At 35.9% G+C, this 20,311-nt stretch overlaps 1 protein-coding gene across 1 annotated transcript; it reads left to right on the plus strand.

Moving 5' to 3' along the window:
* Positions 1-5,489: 5,489 nt before the first annotated feature.
* On the plus strand, positions 5,490-5,822 carry LOC309796226 (ATP synthase subunit f, mitochondrial-like; the record flags this gene model as incomplete). Its single annotated transcript, XM_082609282.1, has 1 exon — positions 5,490-5,822. The coding sequence occupies one exon, from the start codon at positions 5,490-5,492 to the stop codon at positions 5,820-5,822; it is 333 nt and encodes a 110-aa protein (XP_082465408.1).
* Positions 5,823-20,311: the final 14,489 nt, after the last annotated feature.

Below are 20,311 nucleotides of genomic sequence, written 5' to 3' on the forward strand. Positions count from 1 at the left end.
ACCTATATGGGAAAAGAGTCTAAAAATGAATGGATATATCTACCTAACTATCTATCCATATATCTATATCTATATATATCTATATCTATATCTATATATCTATATATATGTATATGTATAACTGATTCACTGTGCTGTAAAGCAGAAAGTAGCACAACATTGAAAATCAACTATACACCAATTAAAAACAATAAGTAAATAAAAATTTAAAAATATGACTAAGAGGAAGGTCAGCTCTGCCAAGGGCACAGCACAGGAGAAGCCCAAGAGGAGACTGGCAAAGTTGTCAGATAAACCTACTCCTGCAAAAAATGGAAACAAAGCAAAAAAAAGCAGTAGGAAAAGATAAACCTTCACACAAAAATTGCAAAGAAAATTGAAAACGGGAGAGAGGGAGATCAAGATGGCAGAGTAGAAGGAAGTGGAACTCACCTCCCCCGATAAACATGTCAAAAATACATCTACACGTGGAACAATTCTCACAGAAAACCAACCCTTTTATAAGAGTACTATTCCCATTCATTAGAGTTTGCCCTCATGACCTAATCAGCCCCCAAGGTCCAATCCCCTAATAGCATCACACTGGAGATTAGATATCAACATATAAACTGGGGGAGGGAAACACAAACATTCAGTTTATAACATTCTGCTCCTTGTACCTAAAAATGTATGTCCTTTTCAAATGCAAAATACATTTATTCTATCCCGATGGCCCAGTCTTGTTTCAGCATCAACTCTCTTTTCCTCAAGAAGCACTCCAAATCATGATTATGACAACAGAGAAGTTCCATGATCTACTGTCTGCAAGCTAGAGACCCAGGAAAGCCAGTGGTATAGAAACAGTCCAAATCAAAAGACCTGAGAGCAAGGGAAGCCAATGGTACAAGTCCCAGTCTGAGTCTGAAGTTCCAAGAACCAGGAAGACCAATGTACAAAGGCAGAAGAAAATAGATGCCTCAGCTTTACAGAGAGAAGAAATTCAAACTTCCTCCATCTTTTTGTTCTTTTCAGGTGTTCAACTGATTGGATGAAGCCCAGTCTCATGGGTGAGGGCAATATTTTTTACTCAGTCTACTGATTTAATGATAACTTCTTCTAGATACACCCTCATAAACACATCCAGAAATAATATTTTACCAACTATCTGAGCATCCCTCAGTGTAGTCAAAGTGATATATAAAATTAATCATAACAGATGAAACTACAAAATATTAAAAATAGAATTACCATATGATTGAGCAATTCCATTTGTTCATATATACCTAAAAGAATTAAAAGCAGAGTCTTGAAGAGATATTTGTACATCCATGTCCGTAGAAACATGATTTACAATCATAAAAGGTGTAAGCAACACAAGTGTATATCAACGGGTGAATGGATGAACAAAATGTGGTATATATGTATAAAATAATATTATTCAGCCTGAAAAGGGAATACAATTTTGACACATGCTACAACACAGATGAACCATGAGGACATTATGCTTAGTGGAATAAGTCAGTCATAAATAAAAAATTATTGTATGATTCTTGTATGACCACTTGTATGAGGTACGTAGAGCAGTCAAATTCAGAGAGCTAGAAAAGGTAGAAATGTGGGTGCCAAGGAATGACGGCAGAAAAGAATGGAGAGTTGTAGTTTGGTAGGTATTAAGTTTCAGTTTTACAAGATGAAAAGATTTCTGGAGATTGGTTACACAAAAATGGGAATATATTGGTTTGGCCAAAACCCACTCTTATGGAAGATAGTCACTGTTTGTTCGGGTTTTCATAAGATAGTATGGAAAACCCGAACGAACTTTTTGGCCAAACCAATAATTAACACTACTAAACAGTACATTTAAAAACCATTTGATTACAAATTTTATGATGTGTATATTAAAGTTTGATTACCTATTCATCTTGCAATGGATATTTGAGTTGCCTCTAGTTTTTTCAAGAAAAAAAGAGGGCTTAAATAAATAAATTTAGAAATGAAAAACTAGAAGTTACAACGGACACCACAGAAATACAAAGGAATCTAAGAGACTACTATGAGCAACTATACACCAATAAAATGGACAATCTAGAATAAATGGACAAATTCTTAGAGAGGTACAACCTTCCAAAACTAAACCAGGAAGAAATAGATAACATGAACAGACCAATCACCAGTACTGAAATTGAAACTGTGATTTAAAAATTTCCAACAAACAAAAGTCTAGGACCAGATGACTTCAGTGATGAATTCTATCAAAGATTTAGAAAAGAGTTAACACCTATCCTTCTGAAACTATTCCAAAATAATGCAGAGGAAGCAACACTCCATGGCTCATTCTACAAGGCCACCATCACCCTGATACCAAATGCAGACAAAGATGTCAAAAAAAAAAAAAGAAAAAGAAAATTCTAGAACAATATCACTGATGAGCATAGACACAAAATTCTCAAAAAAATACTAGGAAACTGAACCTAACAACACATTCAAAGGATCATACACCATGATCAAGTGGGATTTATCCCAGGGATGCAAGGATTCTTCAACATATGTAAATCAATCAATGTGATATATCACATTAACAAACTGAATAATAAAAAAATATATGATCATCTCAATAGATACAGAAAAAGCTTTTGACAAAATTCAACAGCACTTATGATAAAAACTCTTTAGAAAGTGGTCATAGTTGGAACATACCTCAACATAATAAAGGCCATATATGGCAAATCCACATCAAACTCCATTCTCAATGGTGAAAAACAGAAAGAATCTCCTTTAAGATCAGGAACAAGAAAAGGATGTCCGCTCTTGCCATTTTTATGCAACATAGATTTGGAAGTCCTAACCTCAGCAATCAGAGAAGAAAAAGAAGTAAAGAAATCCAAATTGGAAAAAAGAAGTAAAACTGTCACCGTTTGCAGATGACATGATACTATACATAGAAAATCCTAAAGATGCTAACAGAAAACTACTAGAGCTCATAAATAAATTTGGTAAAGTTGCAGGACACAAAATTAATATACAGAAATTGGTTGCATTTCTATACACTAACAATGAAAATTCAGAAAAAGAAATTAAGGAAACAATCCCATTTACCATCACATCAAAAAGAATAAAATACCTAGGAATAAACCTACATAAGGCAGTAAAAGACCTGTACTCAGAAAACTACAAGATACTGATGAAAGAAATCAAAGATGACACGGACGGAGATATACCATGTTCTTGGATTGGAAGAATCAATACTGTGAAAGTGACTATACAACCCAAAGTAATCTACAGCTTCAATGCAACCCCTGTCAAATTACCAATAGCATTCTTCTACAGAAATAGATAATTTTTTTTTACAATTTATATGGAAGCACAAAATACACCGAAGAGCCAAAACAATTTTGAGAAAGAAAAACAGAGGTGGAGGAATCAGTCTCCCTGACTTCAGACTATTCTACAAAGCTATAGTCATCAAAACAGCATGGTACTGGCAAAAAAAATGGAAATATAGTTAAGTGGAACAGGATAGAAAGTCCAGAAATAAACCCATGCGCCTCTGGTCACCTAATGTATGGAAAGGAAGCAAGAGTATACAGTGAAGAAAAGACACTCTCTTCAATACGTGTTACTGGGAAAACCTGACAACCGCATGTAATAAAATAAAATTAGAATATTCTCTAACACCATAAACAAAAATAAACTCAGGGCCTCCCTGGTGGCGCAGTGGTTGAGAGTCCGCCTGCCGATGCAGGGGATACGGGTTCGTGCCCCGGTCTGGGAGGATCCCATATGCCGCGGAGCGGCTGGGCCCGTGAGCCATGGCCGCTGGGCCTGCGCATCCGGAGCCTGTGCTCCGCAACGGGAGAGGCCACAACAGTGAGAGGCCCGCATACCGCAAAAAGAAAAAAAAAAATAAAAAAATAAAAAATAAAAACTAAAAAAAAAAAAAAAAAAAAAAAAAAACTCAAACTGGATTAAATTGATTATCCTGTCTTACTAAATGTAAGACCAGATACTATAAAACTCTTCAAGGAAAACATAGGCAGAACACTCTCTGACCTAAATTGAAGCAAGATCTTTTTTGATCACCCTCCTAGAGTAATGAAAATGAAAACAATAAACAAATGGGACCTAATTAAACATAAAAGCTTTTGCACAGCAAAGGAAACCATAAACAGAATGAGAAGACAACCCACAGATTGTGAGAAAATATTTACAAACATAACAACTGACAAGTGATTAATCTCCCAAATATACAAACAGCTCATTCAGCTCAACATCAAAAAAACAAACAACCTAATCAAAACCTGGGCAGAAGACCTAAATAGACATTTCTCCAAAGAAGACATACAGATGGCCAACAAGCACATGAAAAGATTCTCAACATCACTAATTATTAGAGAAATGCAAATCAAAACTACAATGAGGCATCACCTCACACCCGTCAGAATAGCCATCATCAAAAAATCTACAAACAATAAATGCTGGAGAGGGTGTAGATTAAAGGGAACCCTCCTACACGGTTGATGGGAATGTCAATTGTTACAGCCACTATGAAGAACAGTATAGAGGTTCCTTAAAAAACTAAAAATAGAGATAACATATGATCCAGCAATGGCATATAACTGGAGAAAACCATCATTCGCAAAGATACATGTTCTCCAATATTCACTGCAGCACTCTTTACTAAAGTCAGGACATGGAAGCAACCTAAATGTCCACTGATGGAGGAATGGATAAAGAAATGTGGTATAGACCACAACTGACGAGGTAACTTCCACCTTGGGCCTTTTTCCAGGCTCTTTGTTGCAAACTGCTTGTGAGTAGCAACCATCCAAGTGAGAAACCAGTGTAAGTCGCTGCAGAAATGACTGTGCATAACCCATGGGGGACAGTCACAAAAGAGTTTCTCCTTGGGATTATATGACCTCTTTTCAGTCTTGAAGTTAGACATGCGAGAAGGAAGATCTGCTCACAACAGACCAAGGTGCCCAATCTCAGGTCTGGGTTTTCTGGACTCTTTTTTTTTTTTTTTTTCTGGTAAATAAACCCTGAGGACTGATCAGCTCTTGCAGGTCTAAAACCATGGCCTATGAAGCAATGACTTTCAGGGGTATGGCCATAGATTTCTTTCAGCATGCATGGGAATTTCTTGATCCTGTTCAGAAGACGTTGTCCTATGATGTGATGATGGAGAACAATAATAATTTGGTCTTAGTGGGCCATTCCATTTATGAGCCAGACATAATTGTGTTACTGGAGCAAGGAGAAGAATGCTGAATGGTTGTGAGAGAAGAAACACGAAGCTGGATTACAGATTTGGATTCAAGTAATAAAATAATATGCGTTAGAAAGAAATTAATATCTGGAAAAATTCATCTATTTTTTTTTTGCATTGGAGAATTCATAGTGGTGAGAAACTCTATGAAGATGAAAAATGTGGGAAGGCCTTTAGCTATGCCTCAAACCTTGCTCAACATGGAAGAGTTCAGATTGGAGCAGACAGCCAGGACTCTAAGATGACATCAGTTGTACCACTGAAGGAGAAGAAGCTCCTGGATATCAAATTAAAGGAGCTGTCTAGCTGGATAATAATGTGGGGTTTCATCCCTAAAGGCATTACTGGAGCGTTTCAAATAGGTTATTACTGGTATTACAACAAGTATTTCAACGTGAAGAAAGGAAGCATCACTGGGCTTTCTATGGTGCTGACAGCTTATGTGATTTTCAACTACTGCTGCTCTTACAAGGAACTTGAACATGAGCAGCCAATGAGTACCACTGAAGAGGGTGCATTCTGTATTCTTGACCATGACATTTGCTGGGCACCCCTGAATCTTTTCATATCCTAACAGAGAATTAACACCCAATTAAAGATGACTGGTTTAAAAAAATCTCTCTTAGCAACTTTCAAGTATGTAATACAGTATCATTAACAATACTCACCATGCTGTATATTATATCTCCATGACTTATTTATTTTATTATTGGAAAATTGCAGCTTTTGACCACCTTTACCCATTTCATCCACTGCTTCTGGCAACCATCAATCTGTTCTCTTGTATCTATGGCTTCAGTTTTATATTTTTGTTTTTGACTTTTTCTTTTTCTTTTTTTTTAAGATTTCACATACAAATGAGATCATACAGTATTGGTATTTGTCCTTCTCTGTCTGACTTCACTTAGTATAATGTCCTCAATATCCATCCATGTTGTCACAAATGGCAGGATTTCCTTCTTTTATGACTGAATAATATTTTATTGTATATATGCCACATTTTTAAAAAATCCATTAATCTCTTGATGAACGCTTGTTGTTTTCATGTCTTGGCTATTGTAAATAATGCTGCATTGAACATGGGGGTGCAGATATATTTTCAAGATAATGATTCTATTTTCTTTGGATAAACACCAAGAAGTGGAACTTCTGGGTTATATGGTAGTTCTAGCTTTAATTTTTGAGGAACCTCCATACTGTTTTCCATAGTGGCTACATTAATTTACATTCCTTCTAGCAGTACATAAGGGTTCCTTTTTCTCCTCATCCTTGCCAACACTTGTTACTTCTTGCTTTTTGGTAATAGCCATTCTTACAGGTGTAAGATGATATTTTACTGTAGTTTTGATTTGCATTTCCCTGATGATTAGTGATGTTGAGCACATTTTTTTTGTGCTTGTTGGTCATTTGTATGTCTTCTTTGGAAAAATGTCTATTCAGAGTCTCTCCCCAATTTTTAAGTGGGTTGTTTGTTTGCTTTTCTATTAATTTGCATAAGAGATTAAAAAGTATATGGTGGATTGTAAATCAACTATAATATAAAATAAATTTTTTAAAAAGAAATGTGGAATTATATATAATGGAGTATTACTCAGCTATAAAAACGGACAAAATAATGTCATTTGTAGTGACATGGTAAAATAGATAACTAATAAGAATATACTGTATAGTTTTCTCAGGGTATATGCCTAGTAGTGGGATTGCTGGGTCATATGGTAGTTCTATTTGTAGTTTTTAAGGAACCTCCATACTGTTCTCCATAGTGGCTGTACCAATTCACATTCCCACCAGCAGTGCAAGAGTGTTCCCTTTTCACCACACCCTCTCCAGCATTTATTGTTTCTAGATTTTTTGATGAAGGCCATTCTGACTGGTGTGAGATGGTATCTCATTGTAGTTTTGATTTGCATTTCTCTAATGATTAATGATGTTGAGCATTCTTTCATGTGTTTGTTGGCAGTCTGTATATCTTCTTTGGAGAAATGTCTAAGTCTTCTGCCCATTTTTGGATTGGGTTGTTTGTCTTTTTGCTATTGAGCTGCATGAGCCAAATAGAACTACCATATGACCCAGCAATCACACTACTAGGCCTATACCCTGAGAAAACCATAATTCAAGAAGAGACATGTACCAAAATGTTCATTGCAGCTCTATTCACAATAGCCCAGAGATGGAAACAACCAAAGTGTCCATCATCAGATGAATGGATAAAGAAGATGTGGCACATATATACAATGGAATATTACTCAGCCATACAAAGAAACGAAACTGAGCTATTTGTAATAAGGTGGATAGACCTAGAGTCTGTCATACAGAGTGAAGTAAGTCAGAAAGAGAAAGACAAATACCGTATGCTAACACATATATATGGAATTTAAGAAAAAAATTGTCATGAAGAACCTAGGGGTAAAACAGGAATAAAGACACAGAGCTACTTGAGAATGGACTTGAGGATATGGGGAGGGGGAAGGTTAAGCTGTGACAAAGCGAAAGAGAGGCATGGACATATATACAGTACCAAACGTAAAGTTGATAGATAGTGGGAAGCAGCTGCATAGCACAGGGAGATCAGCTCGGTGCTTTGTGACTGCCTGGAGGGGTGGGATAAGGAAGGTGGGAGGGAGGGAGATGCATGAGGGAAGGGATGTGGGAACAGATGTATATGTATGACTGATTCACTTTGTTATAAAGCAGAAACTAATAATAATTTAAAAAACCTGCTTTAGGGCAAAAATCGCTCCATAACTTGATTCAGGTGGAAGTCATATGAGTGGGTACACAGAAAAATGTACAATTGGGCTAGACACTGAAGACTGTACATTTTGTTGAATATAAGTTATACCTTAAATAAACAAGCATATTCAAATAAAAAAAAAGAATATACTGTATAGCTCAAGTAACTACTCAATACTCTGTAGTGACCTATATGGGAATAGAATGTAAAAAGGAGTGTATATATGTATATGCATAACTGATTCACTTTGCTGTACAGCAGAAACTAAGATAGTATTGTAAATCAACTATACTCCAGTAAAAAATTAATTTAAAAAAATCCCACTTTATTTGTCCACCTTCATCTTTCTCTTAAATGGTGTCTAAACAGGAAAAATGAGTCTGCTTAGTTCTGAACATATATATATATATATATATATATATATATATATATATATATATGTTCATATATATATATATATATATATATATATATATATATATATATCACAGGTGGGCTGTGTTAGAAGGGTAAGAGAAATGGCTACCACACTGGCCACACTGCTCCTCCCCTAAGCCAGGGCAGCACTACTTTTCCTCCAGTGGGAAAAAGAGAGGACAGGGTAGACATCCCCAAGCATTGTGGGTTGTTTCTGAAGAGAGTCGCTCTGGACTTGCCTAATGGGGATTGTGGGGGAATCTTTGGAGCTTGACCATTGAGAACTGGACTGTGATGGAGAAGCAGGCACATGGCTTGTAGCAACCAGCTCTCAGACCTTGGCAGACTGTATTTGTAGCTTCAGCACACAAGCAGAAGTCCAAATCAAGTGGATTTGCTCATCTGCAAAACCAAAATGGTGGTTCAGTCTGACCAAAGAACTCAGCAGGATGCAGGTCTGCTTGATATGGGACCACAAACAAAGAGCCTTTTTGGTCCTGGAACCTGGTCTGCCCCTCTGCCAAAGAAGGAGAGCTAAGTTATAACCCCAATCACTGTTAAGTGTAGCTCCCAGCCCTATTCAAGAAAGAAGCCTGGCTGGAAATATTGTGAGGTTGATTAGCCCAGCACAGTTGAGTGGAGAACTCAGCAGACAGTGCTGACTGTCTAAGGAGCAAAGCCAGTGGTACCATTTGACTAGAGAACTTGGATCACAGTACTGCTTAAGTCAAGACCACATACAAAGAGCCTTGCTGGCCTAAAACTAGTTCTCTAACACTGTTCCTTGTTAGAAGAGCTAATTCACAGGCCTGCCTATTGCTGAGGGAACCTCCTGGCCCACATGTCCAAGAAGCCTGTCCTGAGAACTGCTTTAGAGCCTGGCCAGCAGCTTTGCCTATCTGCAGAGCCAAGCCAACAACCCTATATGGCCAGAGAATTTGGTGCAGTTTTGCCTGATTAGCTCTTGAAACAAGAGTCTTGCTAGCCTTGGGGCTTATTTTGTAGTTCTCCCTAGGCAGGGAAGCTAATCTGTAGTCTTTCCTGCTGCTGAATATAGCCTCTGACCCTGCCAACCAGGAAACCTAAATGGAGCTCCCTGGAATCTCAGTATCCCATCCGGCTGCCCAGATTCAGCAGCACTTGACCAAATAGCCCAGCAAAAAGATCTGTATATACAGAGCCAAGACAGAGGTCCTGTATGTCCAAGGAGCTTAGCACACAGTTCTGTTGAATTTGATTTCCAAAGAGCCATGCAAGCCCTATGTCCTTTTCTGCAGCCCTACCCAAGCAGGAAAGCTAATTTATAACCCTACCCAAAGCTGAATACAAGGTCCAGCCATCCCTGACCAGGAAATCTAACCAGAGTTTCTGGAAATTTGTATAGCTCGTCCTGCAACTTCAGTTACAACAGTACTTAAGCAGAGAGCCCAGCTAGTGAGCCTACCCATATGTAGAACTAGGACAGTGGCCTGTCAGACCAGGGATCTAGGTGTATAGTTCTGCCACATTTGATCACCAAACAAGAGTCATTCCTGATTTGAGGCATATAAGGGCACCTTCCTGGGCAGAGAAACTAATTTGTAGCCCTCCTCACTGTTAAATCCACTTATCAGTCTGCTTGACCAGGGAGCATAACCAGATCACTGTGGAAGCTGTGGAGCCCACCATACAGCTCTACTTACAGTCCCATATGAACAGAGAGCAGATCCCATGGATTTCCCCATCTTCAGAACAAAACTGTTGGACCTGTCTGGCCAGGGAATGTAATGCACATTCTTGACTAATTTGGGTCACCAAACAATGAGCCATGCAGACCTTGGGGCCCATTCTGCTTCCCTGACAGGGTAGGGAATCTAAGTCATAATCCTGTCTACTTATGAGTATAGTATTCAGTCCAAACCATCTAGGAAGCTTGACCAGAGAACACAGGCAACTGTGGAGCCCATCTTATAAACTTATTTGTGCAGGGAATAAAGGCAGCAGTCCTAGCCAACAGTTCTCAGCCAGCAGCACAAATCTGCCCAACCTCAGAGCTCATTATGCAGCCTTGCCCAAAAATATGCCCTAATAGTAAGCTTCATCCACTCAAGGACACTACCAGCTGACCTGTACAGAACTCCACACTAAATGAACTGGTGAAGAACTGTTAGTGCAAAAGCAAACCTGTAAAGTCTGGAAGATAAGACTGCTTACAGAAATGCAGAAATACAAACATAAGGAATCAAGGATCACAAAAATATCAGGTAAGCATCATGCCACCAAAGGAAACTAATAAAACTCCAATAACTGACCGAAAAGAAAAGAAGATCTATAAACTATCAGACAAAGAATTTAAAATAATCCTCTTAAAGGAATTTTGTGAACTCCAAATATACGACTAAACAAAATTAGGAATAAAATACATGAATAAAATGAGAAATTCAACAAAGAAATAGAAACTGTCAAAAAAAAATCCTAGAGCTGAAAAATACAAATGAACTGAAGAATTCAAGAGAGAGCTTCAAAAGCAGACTAGACCATGCATAAGAAATAATCAGTGTCCTAGAAGACAGGACATTTGAAAATATGCAGTCAGAAGCCAAAAAGCAAAATAATTAAAAAGAGTGAAGAAAGCCTACAGGACTTATGAGACACAATAAAAAGAAACAATATCCACCTTATGGGCATTCCAAAGGAGAAGATAAAAAGAAAGGAACAGAAAGTATATTTAAAGCAATAATGGTGGAAAACTTCCCAAACCAAGGGAGAGAAATGGGCATCCAAATCTATTAGGCCCAAGCACCCCAAATAAGTTAAAACAAAATAAGGCTATAAAGAGGCACATTATAATAACATTTTCAGAAGTCAAAGACAAAAAACAATTTTGAAAGTGGCATGAAAAAAGAGAAAAAAAAATGAATACAAGGGAAACCCCATAAGACCATCAGTGGATTTCTCAAAACAAATGTTTCAGGTCGGAGAGAATGGGATGATATATTCAAAATATTGAAAAAACAAAACAAAACTGTCAACCTAGAATACTATACCTGGCAAAACTGTAGTTCAAAAATAAAGGAGAAATAGACTTTCCCAAACAAAAAATAGAAGAGGGAGGTCATCAAACGTAGACCTACATACCTTATAAGACATGTTAAAGAGAGTTCTTTGAGTGGAAGTAAAAGGATGCTAATTAACATGATAAAAACATATGAAGGTAGTGTAAAACTTACTGGTAATGGTAAATACATAGTCAAAATCAGATTATCTCCTATGGTAATGGTAGTGCATGATTCATTTAAATTTATATTAAAATTTTAAAAACAAATGTACTAAAAATAACCGTAACTACAATAATCTGCTATTGCTTACAAAATATGATAAATATGTAAACTGTATCTTCAGTAACCTAACATGTGAGGGAAAGGAGAAACAAAAGTATAAAGTTTAGAAATGATGTCAAAGTTATCATTTTAAAATAGGGTGTTACAATTTTAAGACATTTTTAAGATATGTAAGCCTCATGGTAACCACAAGAAAAAAAATTTGCAGTAGTTACACAAAAGAACATAATAAAAAAAGTCAAAGATTATTGATGTCAAAAGTCATCAAATCACAAAAGAAGACAGCAGATAAGAGAGAAACAATGATCTACAAAACGGTCAGACAACAATTAACAAAATGACAATAACAAGTCCTTACCTATCAATGATTAGATTAATCATATAAATGGATTAAATTTTCCAATCAAAAGACACAGAATAGCTAAATGGAATTTTAAAAAAGATCCAATGATATGCTGCCTACGAGAGTCCCTTGAACCTTAACGACACACATAGATTGAGTGTGAAGGGATGAAAAAAGATATTTCAAGCAAATAGTAACCCGCTCCCAAAAAAAACAGCAGAGCTAGTTATATTTATATCAGACCAAAAGACATTAAACTAAAAATGGTATAAAGGAAGAAGGTTATTATATAATGATAAAGAGGTCAATCCATCAAGAAGATATAACAATTGTAAATATTAAAACACTCAATATCAGAGCACCTAAATATATAAAGCATACACTAACAGACCTAAGAGGAGAAATAAACCTCAACAAAAAACTGTTGGTGATGCTAATACCCAACTCTTAACAATGGATAGACGATCCAGACAGAGAATTAATAAGAAAGGTGTGGTTTTGAAAAACACTATAGGCCAAATGGCCCTAACAGACATACACAGAACATTTGATCTGACAACAGCAGAATACATTGTTCGTGAACACACATCAAACGTTTTCTAGGATAGAGCATATGTTAGACCACAAAATAAGTCTTAGCAAATTTAACATTTAAATAATAACAAGTACCTTTTCCAACCACAATGGTATGAAACCAGAAATCAATTAAAGGATAAAATGAATACATGAAAAACCAAGGAGTCAAAGAACTAAAGGGGGCTTCCCTGGTGGCGCAGTGGTTGAGAGTCCGCCTGCCGATGCAAGGGACACTGGTTCGTACCCCGGTCTGGGAAGATCCCACATGCCACAGAGTGGCTGGGCCTGTGATCCATGGCTGCTAAGGCTGCACATCTGGAGCCTGTGCTCCACAATGGGAGAGGCCACAACAGTGAGAGACCCGCGTACCGCAAAAAAAAAAAAAAAAAAGAAAAGAAGAACTAAAGGGAAAAAAATATATAACTTGATACAAATAAAAAGAGGAGCACAACACATCAAAAGGTATGTGATGCAGCAAAAGCAGTTCTAAGAAGGAAGTTTTTAGCTATATATCAAGAAAACAGGAAGATTTAAAATGCACAACATAACTGTACACTTCAAGGAAACAGAAAGATAAAAATGAACCAAACCCAAAGCAGCAGAAAGAAGGAAATGATAAAGATAGCAGTGGGAATAAATGAAATAGAAAACAGGAAAACAATAGTAAAAATTAACAAAACAAAGAGTTGGTTATTTGAAATGATAAATAAAATTGAAATTATTTTAGCTAGACTAACCAGAAAAAAACAGGATTCAAATCAATAAAATTATAAAGAGGAAATAATATAACATATCACAGAAAATTGAAGGATCATAAAAATGCTACTATGAACAGTGATACACCACCAAGCTGGACAACCTGCGAGAAATGGATAAAATCGTAGAATCATTCAACCCACCAAGACTAAGTCAGAAAGAAATAGAAAAACTGAAGAAACCAAATACTAGCTTGGATTGAATCAGTAATCAAAAATAATCCAGCAATTCTATCAAACATACAAAGAAGAATTTATACCTATCCTTCTCAAACTCTTCAAGAAGATTGAAGAGTACTGAACACTCCCAAAGTCATTCTATGAAACAACCATCACCCTGACACGAAAACCAAAGACACTACCAAAAAAGAAAATTACAGGCCAATATCTTTGATGGCGACAGATGTAAAAATTCTCAACAAAATATGATCATACTGAATCCAACAATACATAAGAAGGATCATACACCATGATCAATTTGGATTCATTCCAGGGTCACAAAGATGGTTCAACATATGCAAATCAAACCATGTGATATACCACATCAACAAAGAAAAGACAGAAACCACATGATCATCTCAATAGATGCAGAAAAAACATTTGATAAAATTCAATATCCATTCATAATAAAAACTCTTGCCAAAGTGGGTATAGAGGGAACACATCTCAACATAACAAAAGTCATTTATGACAAACCCACAGCCAACATAATACTCAATGGTGAAAAGCTGAAAGATTTTACTCTAAAATCAGGAACAGGACAATAACGCCCACTCTCACCACTTCTTTTCAACGTAATATTGGAAGTCCTAGACATAGCAATCAGACAAGAAAAATAAATAAAATGTACCCAAATTGGAAGAGAAGAAGTAAAATTGTCCTTATATTCAGATGACATGATATTATATATAGAAAAGCCTAAAGACTCCACACAATAACCATAAAAACTGATAAATGAATTAACAAAGTAGCAGGAAACAAGATTAATACACAGAAATATATAATATTTCTTTACACTAACAATGAAATATCAGAAAGAGAAAGTAAAAGAAATATATAAATTAAATAAAATGCCTAGGAGTAAACCTAACCAATGAGGTGAAAGACATATGCTGAGAGCTATAAAACTTTTATAAAGGAAATAGAAGGTTATTCAAAGAAATGTAAAGATATTCCATGCTCTTGGATTGGAAGAATTAATATTGTTAAAATGGCCATACTACTAAAGCAATCTACAGATTTAATGTAATCCCTGTCAAATTACCCATGACATTTTTCACAGAACTAGAACAAATAATCCTAAAATGTATATGAAACAAGAGAAGACTCAGAATTGCCAAAGCAATCCTGAGAAAAAAGAACAAAGCTGGAGACCTAACCCTTCCAGACATCAGACAATACTAAAAAACTACAGTAGTCAAAACAGCATGGTGGGCTTCCCTGGTGGCACAGTTGTAAAGAATCCACCTGCCAATGCAGGAGACATGAGTTCAAACCCTGGTCCAGGAAGATCCCACATGCCACAGAGCAATTAAGCCCACACGCCACAACTACTGAGCCTGTGCTCTAGAGCTCTTGAGCCACAACTACTGATGTTTGTGTGCTTAGAGCCCATGCTCTGCAACAAGAGAATCCACCACAATGAGAAGCCCGTGCACCACAATGAAGAGTAACCCCTGCTTGCTGCAGCAAAGACCCAATGCAGCCAAAAATAAATAAATAAATAAATTTTAAAATTAAAAAAAAAAAAAACAGCATGGTATTGGAACAAAAACAGACATATAAATCAATGGAACAGAATAGAGAGCCCAGAAATAAGCCCACACACCTATAGTCAAATGATTTTCAACAAAGGGGGCAAGAATATACAATGGGGAAAACACAGTCTCTTTAGCAAGTGGTGTTGGGAAAGCTGGACAGCCACATATAAATCAATGAGGTAAGAACACTCCTGCACACCATACACAAAATAAGCTTAAAATGGCTTAGAGACTTAAATATGAGATGACACCATATAATTCCTAGAAGATAATATAGGCAAAACAGAAATCATACCAATGTTTACTTAGGTCAGTCTCCCAAGGCAATAGAAATAAAAGCAAAAATAAACAAATGGGACGTAATAAAACTTACAAGTCTTTGCACAGCAAATGAAACCATAAACAAAATGAAAAGAAACCTACAGACTGAGATTAAATACTTGCAAACAATGAACCCAACAAACAAGGGCTTAATTTCCAAAACACACAAACAGCTCACACAGCTCAATAACAAAAAAACAAGCAAACCAATTTAAAAAATGGGCAGAAGATCTAAATAGGCATGTCTCCAAAGAAGATATACAGATAGCTAGCAGGCATATGAAAAGATGCCCATGACTGCCAATTATTAGAGAAATGCAAATCAAAACTATACTGTGGTATCACATCACACCAGTCAGAATGGCCATCTTCAAAACGTCTACAAATAATGAATGCTGGAGAGAGTGTGGAGAAAAGGGAACCCTTCTACACTGTTAGTGGGAATGTAAATTGGTGCATCCAACATGGAAAACAGTAAAGAAGTGCCTCAAAATACTAAAAATAGAGTTACCATATGATCCAGCAATCCCACTCCTGGGCATATGTCTGTAAAAGACAAAAGCTCTAATTCCAAAAAATACATGCACCCCAATGTTCATAGCAGCATTATTTACAATAGGCAAGACACGGAAGCAACCTAGGTGTCTATCAACAGATGAATGGATAAGGAAGATGTGGTATATATATATATACAAACACACACACAAAATGGAATATTACCCAGCCATAAAAAAGACTGAAATATGAAATAATGATATTCACAGCAACATGGTTGTAGCTAGAGATTATCATACTAAGTGAGGTAAGTCTGACAGAGGAAGACAATTGTTATATGATATCACTCATAGATGGAACCTAAAAATTAATGCAAAATAACGTATTTACAAAACAGACTTACAGACATAGAAAACAAACTTATGGTTACCAGAGAAAATAGGAAGAGGTATAACTTGGGCATGTGGGATTAACAGATGCACACTACTATATATATAATATGTAAACAGCAAAGATTTACTCTATAGCACGGGGAAATATATTCAATACCTTGTAATAAACTATAATGGAAAAGAAAAACCTAATTACTTTGCTGTACACATGAAACTAATACAATAATGTAAATCAACTGTACTTCAATTTAAAAAAGAATCTCCCAATGAAGAAGCAAAGATCATATATGACTAGCCTTCAGCTAACATCATACTCAATGGTGAAAGTAAAATCTTTCCCTTTAGATCAGGAAAAAGCCAAGGATGCCCACTCTCTCCACTCCTATGCAACATAGTACTGGAAGTCCTAGACAGACCAACTGGGCAAGAAAAAGAAATAAAATATATCAGAATTAGAAAGGAAGAAGTGAAATTGTCTCTATCTGCAATGACATTAATTTTTATGCAGAAAATTCTAAAGACGCCACCAGAAAACTGTTAGATATGATCAACAAATTCAGCAAAGTTACAGGGTACAAGATTAACATACAAAATCAGTAGCATTTCAATACAAAAGCAATGAATTTTTAAAGAAGAAATTAAAAATCATTCCTATTTCAATAGCATCAAAAACAATTAAATACTTAGGAATATATTTAACCAAGGAGGTAAAGGGTCTCTACACTGAAAACTAAAGACATCGATTAAAGAAATTGAAAAAGACAGAAATAAATGGAAAAATAAAACATGTTCATGGATTGGAGAAAATTAATATCATAAAAATATCCATATTACCCCAAGCTATCTGTAGATTTAATGTCATCCCTACCATGATTCAAATGACATTTTTTTTACAGAAGTAGATAAAACAATCTTAAAACTTGAATGAAACTACAGAGTATTTGGATACCAAATATATGAAACAATTTTAAGAAAGAACAAAGGAGAAGGCACCACACTTTGTGATTTCAAACCATATTATGAAGCTATTGTTATCAAAAGAGTGTTGTGCTGGCATAAAAAGAGACAAATAGACCAATGGAACAAAATCAGGAGCTCAGTATTAAACCCATGCATATACAGTCAACTAAGACTTGACAAGGGTGCCAAAAATACTCAATGGAGAAAAACATGGTTTTTTTTTTAATAAATAGTGCTAAGATAATTGGATATTCAAATATAAAAGTATGAAAGTAGACCCTACATTACACCACTCCCAAAAATTAATTCAAAATGGATTAAGGACTTAAATGTAAGACTGAAAACCATAAAACTCCTAGAAGAAAACATATGAAAAAACTTCTTGTCATGGGGTTTGGCAATGATTTTTGAATATGACACATAAAGCACAAGCAACAAAGTAAAAAAAAGAAAAATTAACAAGGGGAACTAGATAAAATTAAAAAGCTTCTGTTCAGCAAAATAAACAATCAACAAAATGAAAGCTGGCCTACAGATGGGATAAAATAGTTGCAAATCATATATTTGATAAGAGATTAAAATCAAAAATATATAAAGGACACATATAGCTCAATAGCAATCATCATCATCATTATCTTCTAATTAAAAAATGGGCAAAGACCCTGAACAAATATCTTTATAAAGAAGATACTCCAATTTCCGACAGGTACACGGAAAGGTGTTTGACATCACTAATAATTGGGGAAATGCAAATCAAAACCATAATGACATATCACCTCATGCCTATTATAATGACTATCATCAAGAAGATGAGAAAATAAATACTGGCAAGGACGCAGAGAAAAGGGAACCCTTGTGACTATGAGTGTGAGTGTAAATTGGTACAGTCACTAGAGAAAAAAAGAATGGTGGTATCTCAAAAACTGAAAATAAAACTAACATATAATTCAGCAATTCCACTTACAGGTATATATCAAAAAGGAAACCAAATAACTATGCTGAAGAGATTTGATCACCCCCATGTGCATTGCATCATTATTTCCAATAGCCAAGACATGGAAACAACATACATGCCCATTGATAAGGAAATTAATAAAGAAAATGAAATATAAACAAACAAACAAATAAATACATATATATGTATATATATAATGGAATACTCTTCAGCCATGAAAAAAAATATCTGCAACAACGTGAATGGACCTTGAGGACATTATGTTAAGTGAAATAAGTGATAGAGAGAGAGACAAATGCCACATGATCTTACATGTGAAATATAAGAAAAAAACAATAATAGAAAACAGGATTAGATTTTCAGTTATGAGAGGTGGGGTGTGGGGTGTTGGGAGATGTAATATACAGCATGATGTCTAAAGTTTACAGTGCTGTCTGGTATATTTGAAAGTTACTAAAAAAGTAAACCTGAAAGTTCTCTTCACAAGGAAAAAAAGAAAGTCATAATAATGATTTTGCAATACATGTAAGTCAAGTTATTATACTGCACACCTTAAACTTATACAGTGTCATATGCCAATTATATCCCAATAAAATTAAGTTAGATGGATGATAGATACATACATAAATACATAGATAAATCAGAGAGAAGTAGAAATCATTGTGTTCTCATACTCAGAAGCCCTTTCTTTGTTGTTATTTTAATAATTCTTGTCCTAACCAAAAGTACATTTCAATAAAAGTAATTCCTCTTATTTACTCAGGGCATGGGGACAGGAAAGTCTTTTACTACTTTTACACTATTAACCAAAAACCTTTAAACAAAAAATGATACCTGTAATTTAAATTATCTGCTACTTAAGAAACTATATTAGATATCTACTGGATCATTACAAATTATGATTCAAGAATATGGGCCTTATGTTGGTCACACGGATTACAGAATTTTCCAAAAATATAAAAACCCACTATTTTTTGCACTGTTATATGGACATGCAACCCTGTATCAATATTAAAAATAAAATGGTGAGAGAAGATTTCAAAATTCAGTGGTCCCCAACACTTTTAGCACTAGGGACTGGTTTCGTGAAAGACAATTTTTTCCACAGGGGGCGGGGGAGAGAAGAGATGGTTCAGGCATTAACGCGAGCGATGGTTCTGATGGCAATGCGAGCGATGGGGATCATCAGATGAAGCTTCACTCGCTTGCCTGCTGCTCACCTCCTGCTGTGCAGCCCGGTTCCTAACAGGCCATGGAGCATTGCTGGTACACAACCCGGCAGTTGGGGACCCGTGCCATAATTAGAGGTCTTAGAAATAGTGATGTAGTCAGAGGACACCAGAATATGAGAAATCATATACTTTGGAGCAGCTTGCTCTACTAGGGGGTATAAAGAAACTAATTTAGCAATAAAAATAGAGATGACCAAAAATATCAATACCTGTGTGTTTTAGTCACCAACTGGTGTGCAAGACAAACTGTAGTCATATGAGTTTTCATCAATTATTTTTGATAGTGCCTCTTACAGTCTGTTCAAATCTCAAGCAGTGTATCTCAGTCACATCAGCAGTTGTCATCAAGTGAGTTCCAGGAAAGGCCAGAAAAAATTATCTGCCATTTATCTATAAACGTCTGTCTTTTGATTCTATGTTTATATTGTTGTTGTTGTTGTTGTTGTTGTTTTTTGTGTGTGTGTGTGCATACTCACACATATTTCCAGGATTAAGGAGGCTGGGGAAATGCTGCAGAAAGATAACGTTATATGAGAATGATAAGTATACCAACTGAAGATTCATAGAGAAAAAAATAACATTATGGGTTGGAGATTAGACAACTTTAGAGAAGCAGCTGAAAATGATATTGTACACTTAATTCACTTGGGAGCATCTGACGTATGGCCACAAAATATGCTGAAGTAACTCTCTGAATAACAGAGGTAAGAAGAAAGGCATGGCAAAAATTAAGACAGGAAAGCAGGCTTGGTTTTGAATGGAGTCCATAATAGTTGCAGGAGGTTGAGAGAGAATCAAACAAG

The sequence above is a fragment of the Mesoplodon mirus genome (genome assembly GCF_964341445.2).
Source record: "Mesoplodon mirus genome assembly, chromosome: X".
In the NCBI taxonomy this organism is placed as follows: Eukaryota; Metazoa; Chordata; class Mammalia; order Artiodactyla; family Ziphiidae; genus Mesoplodon; species Mesoplodon mirus.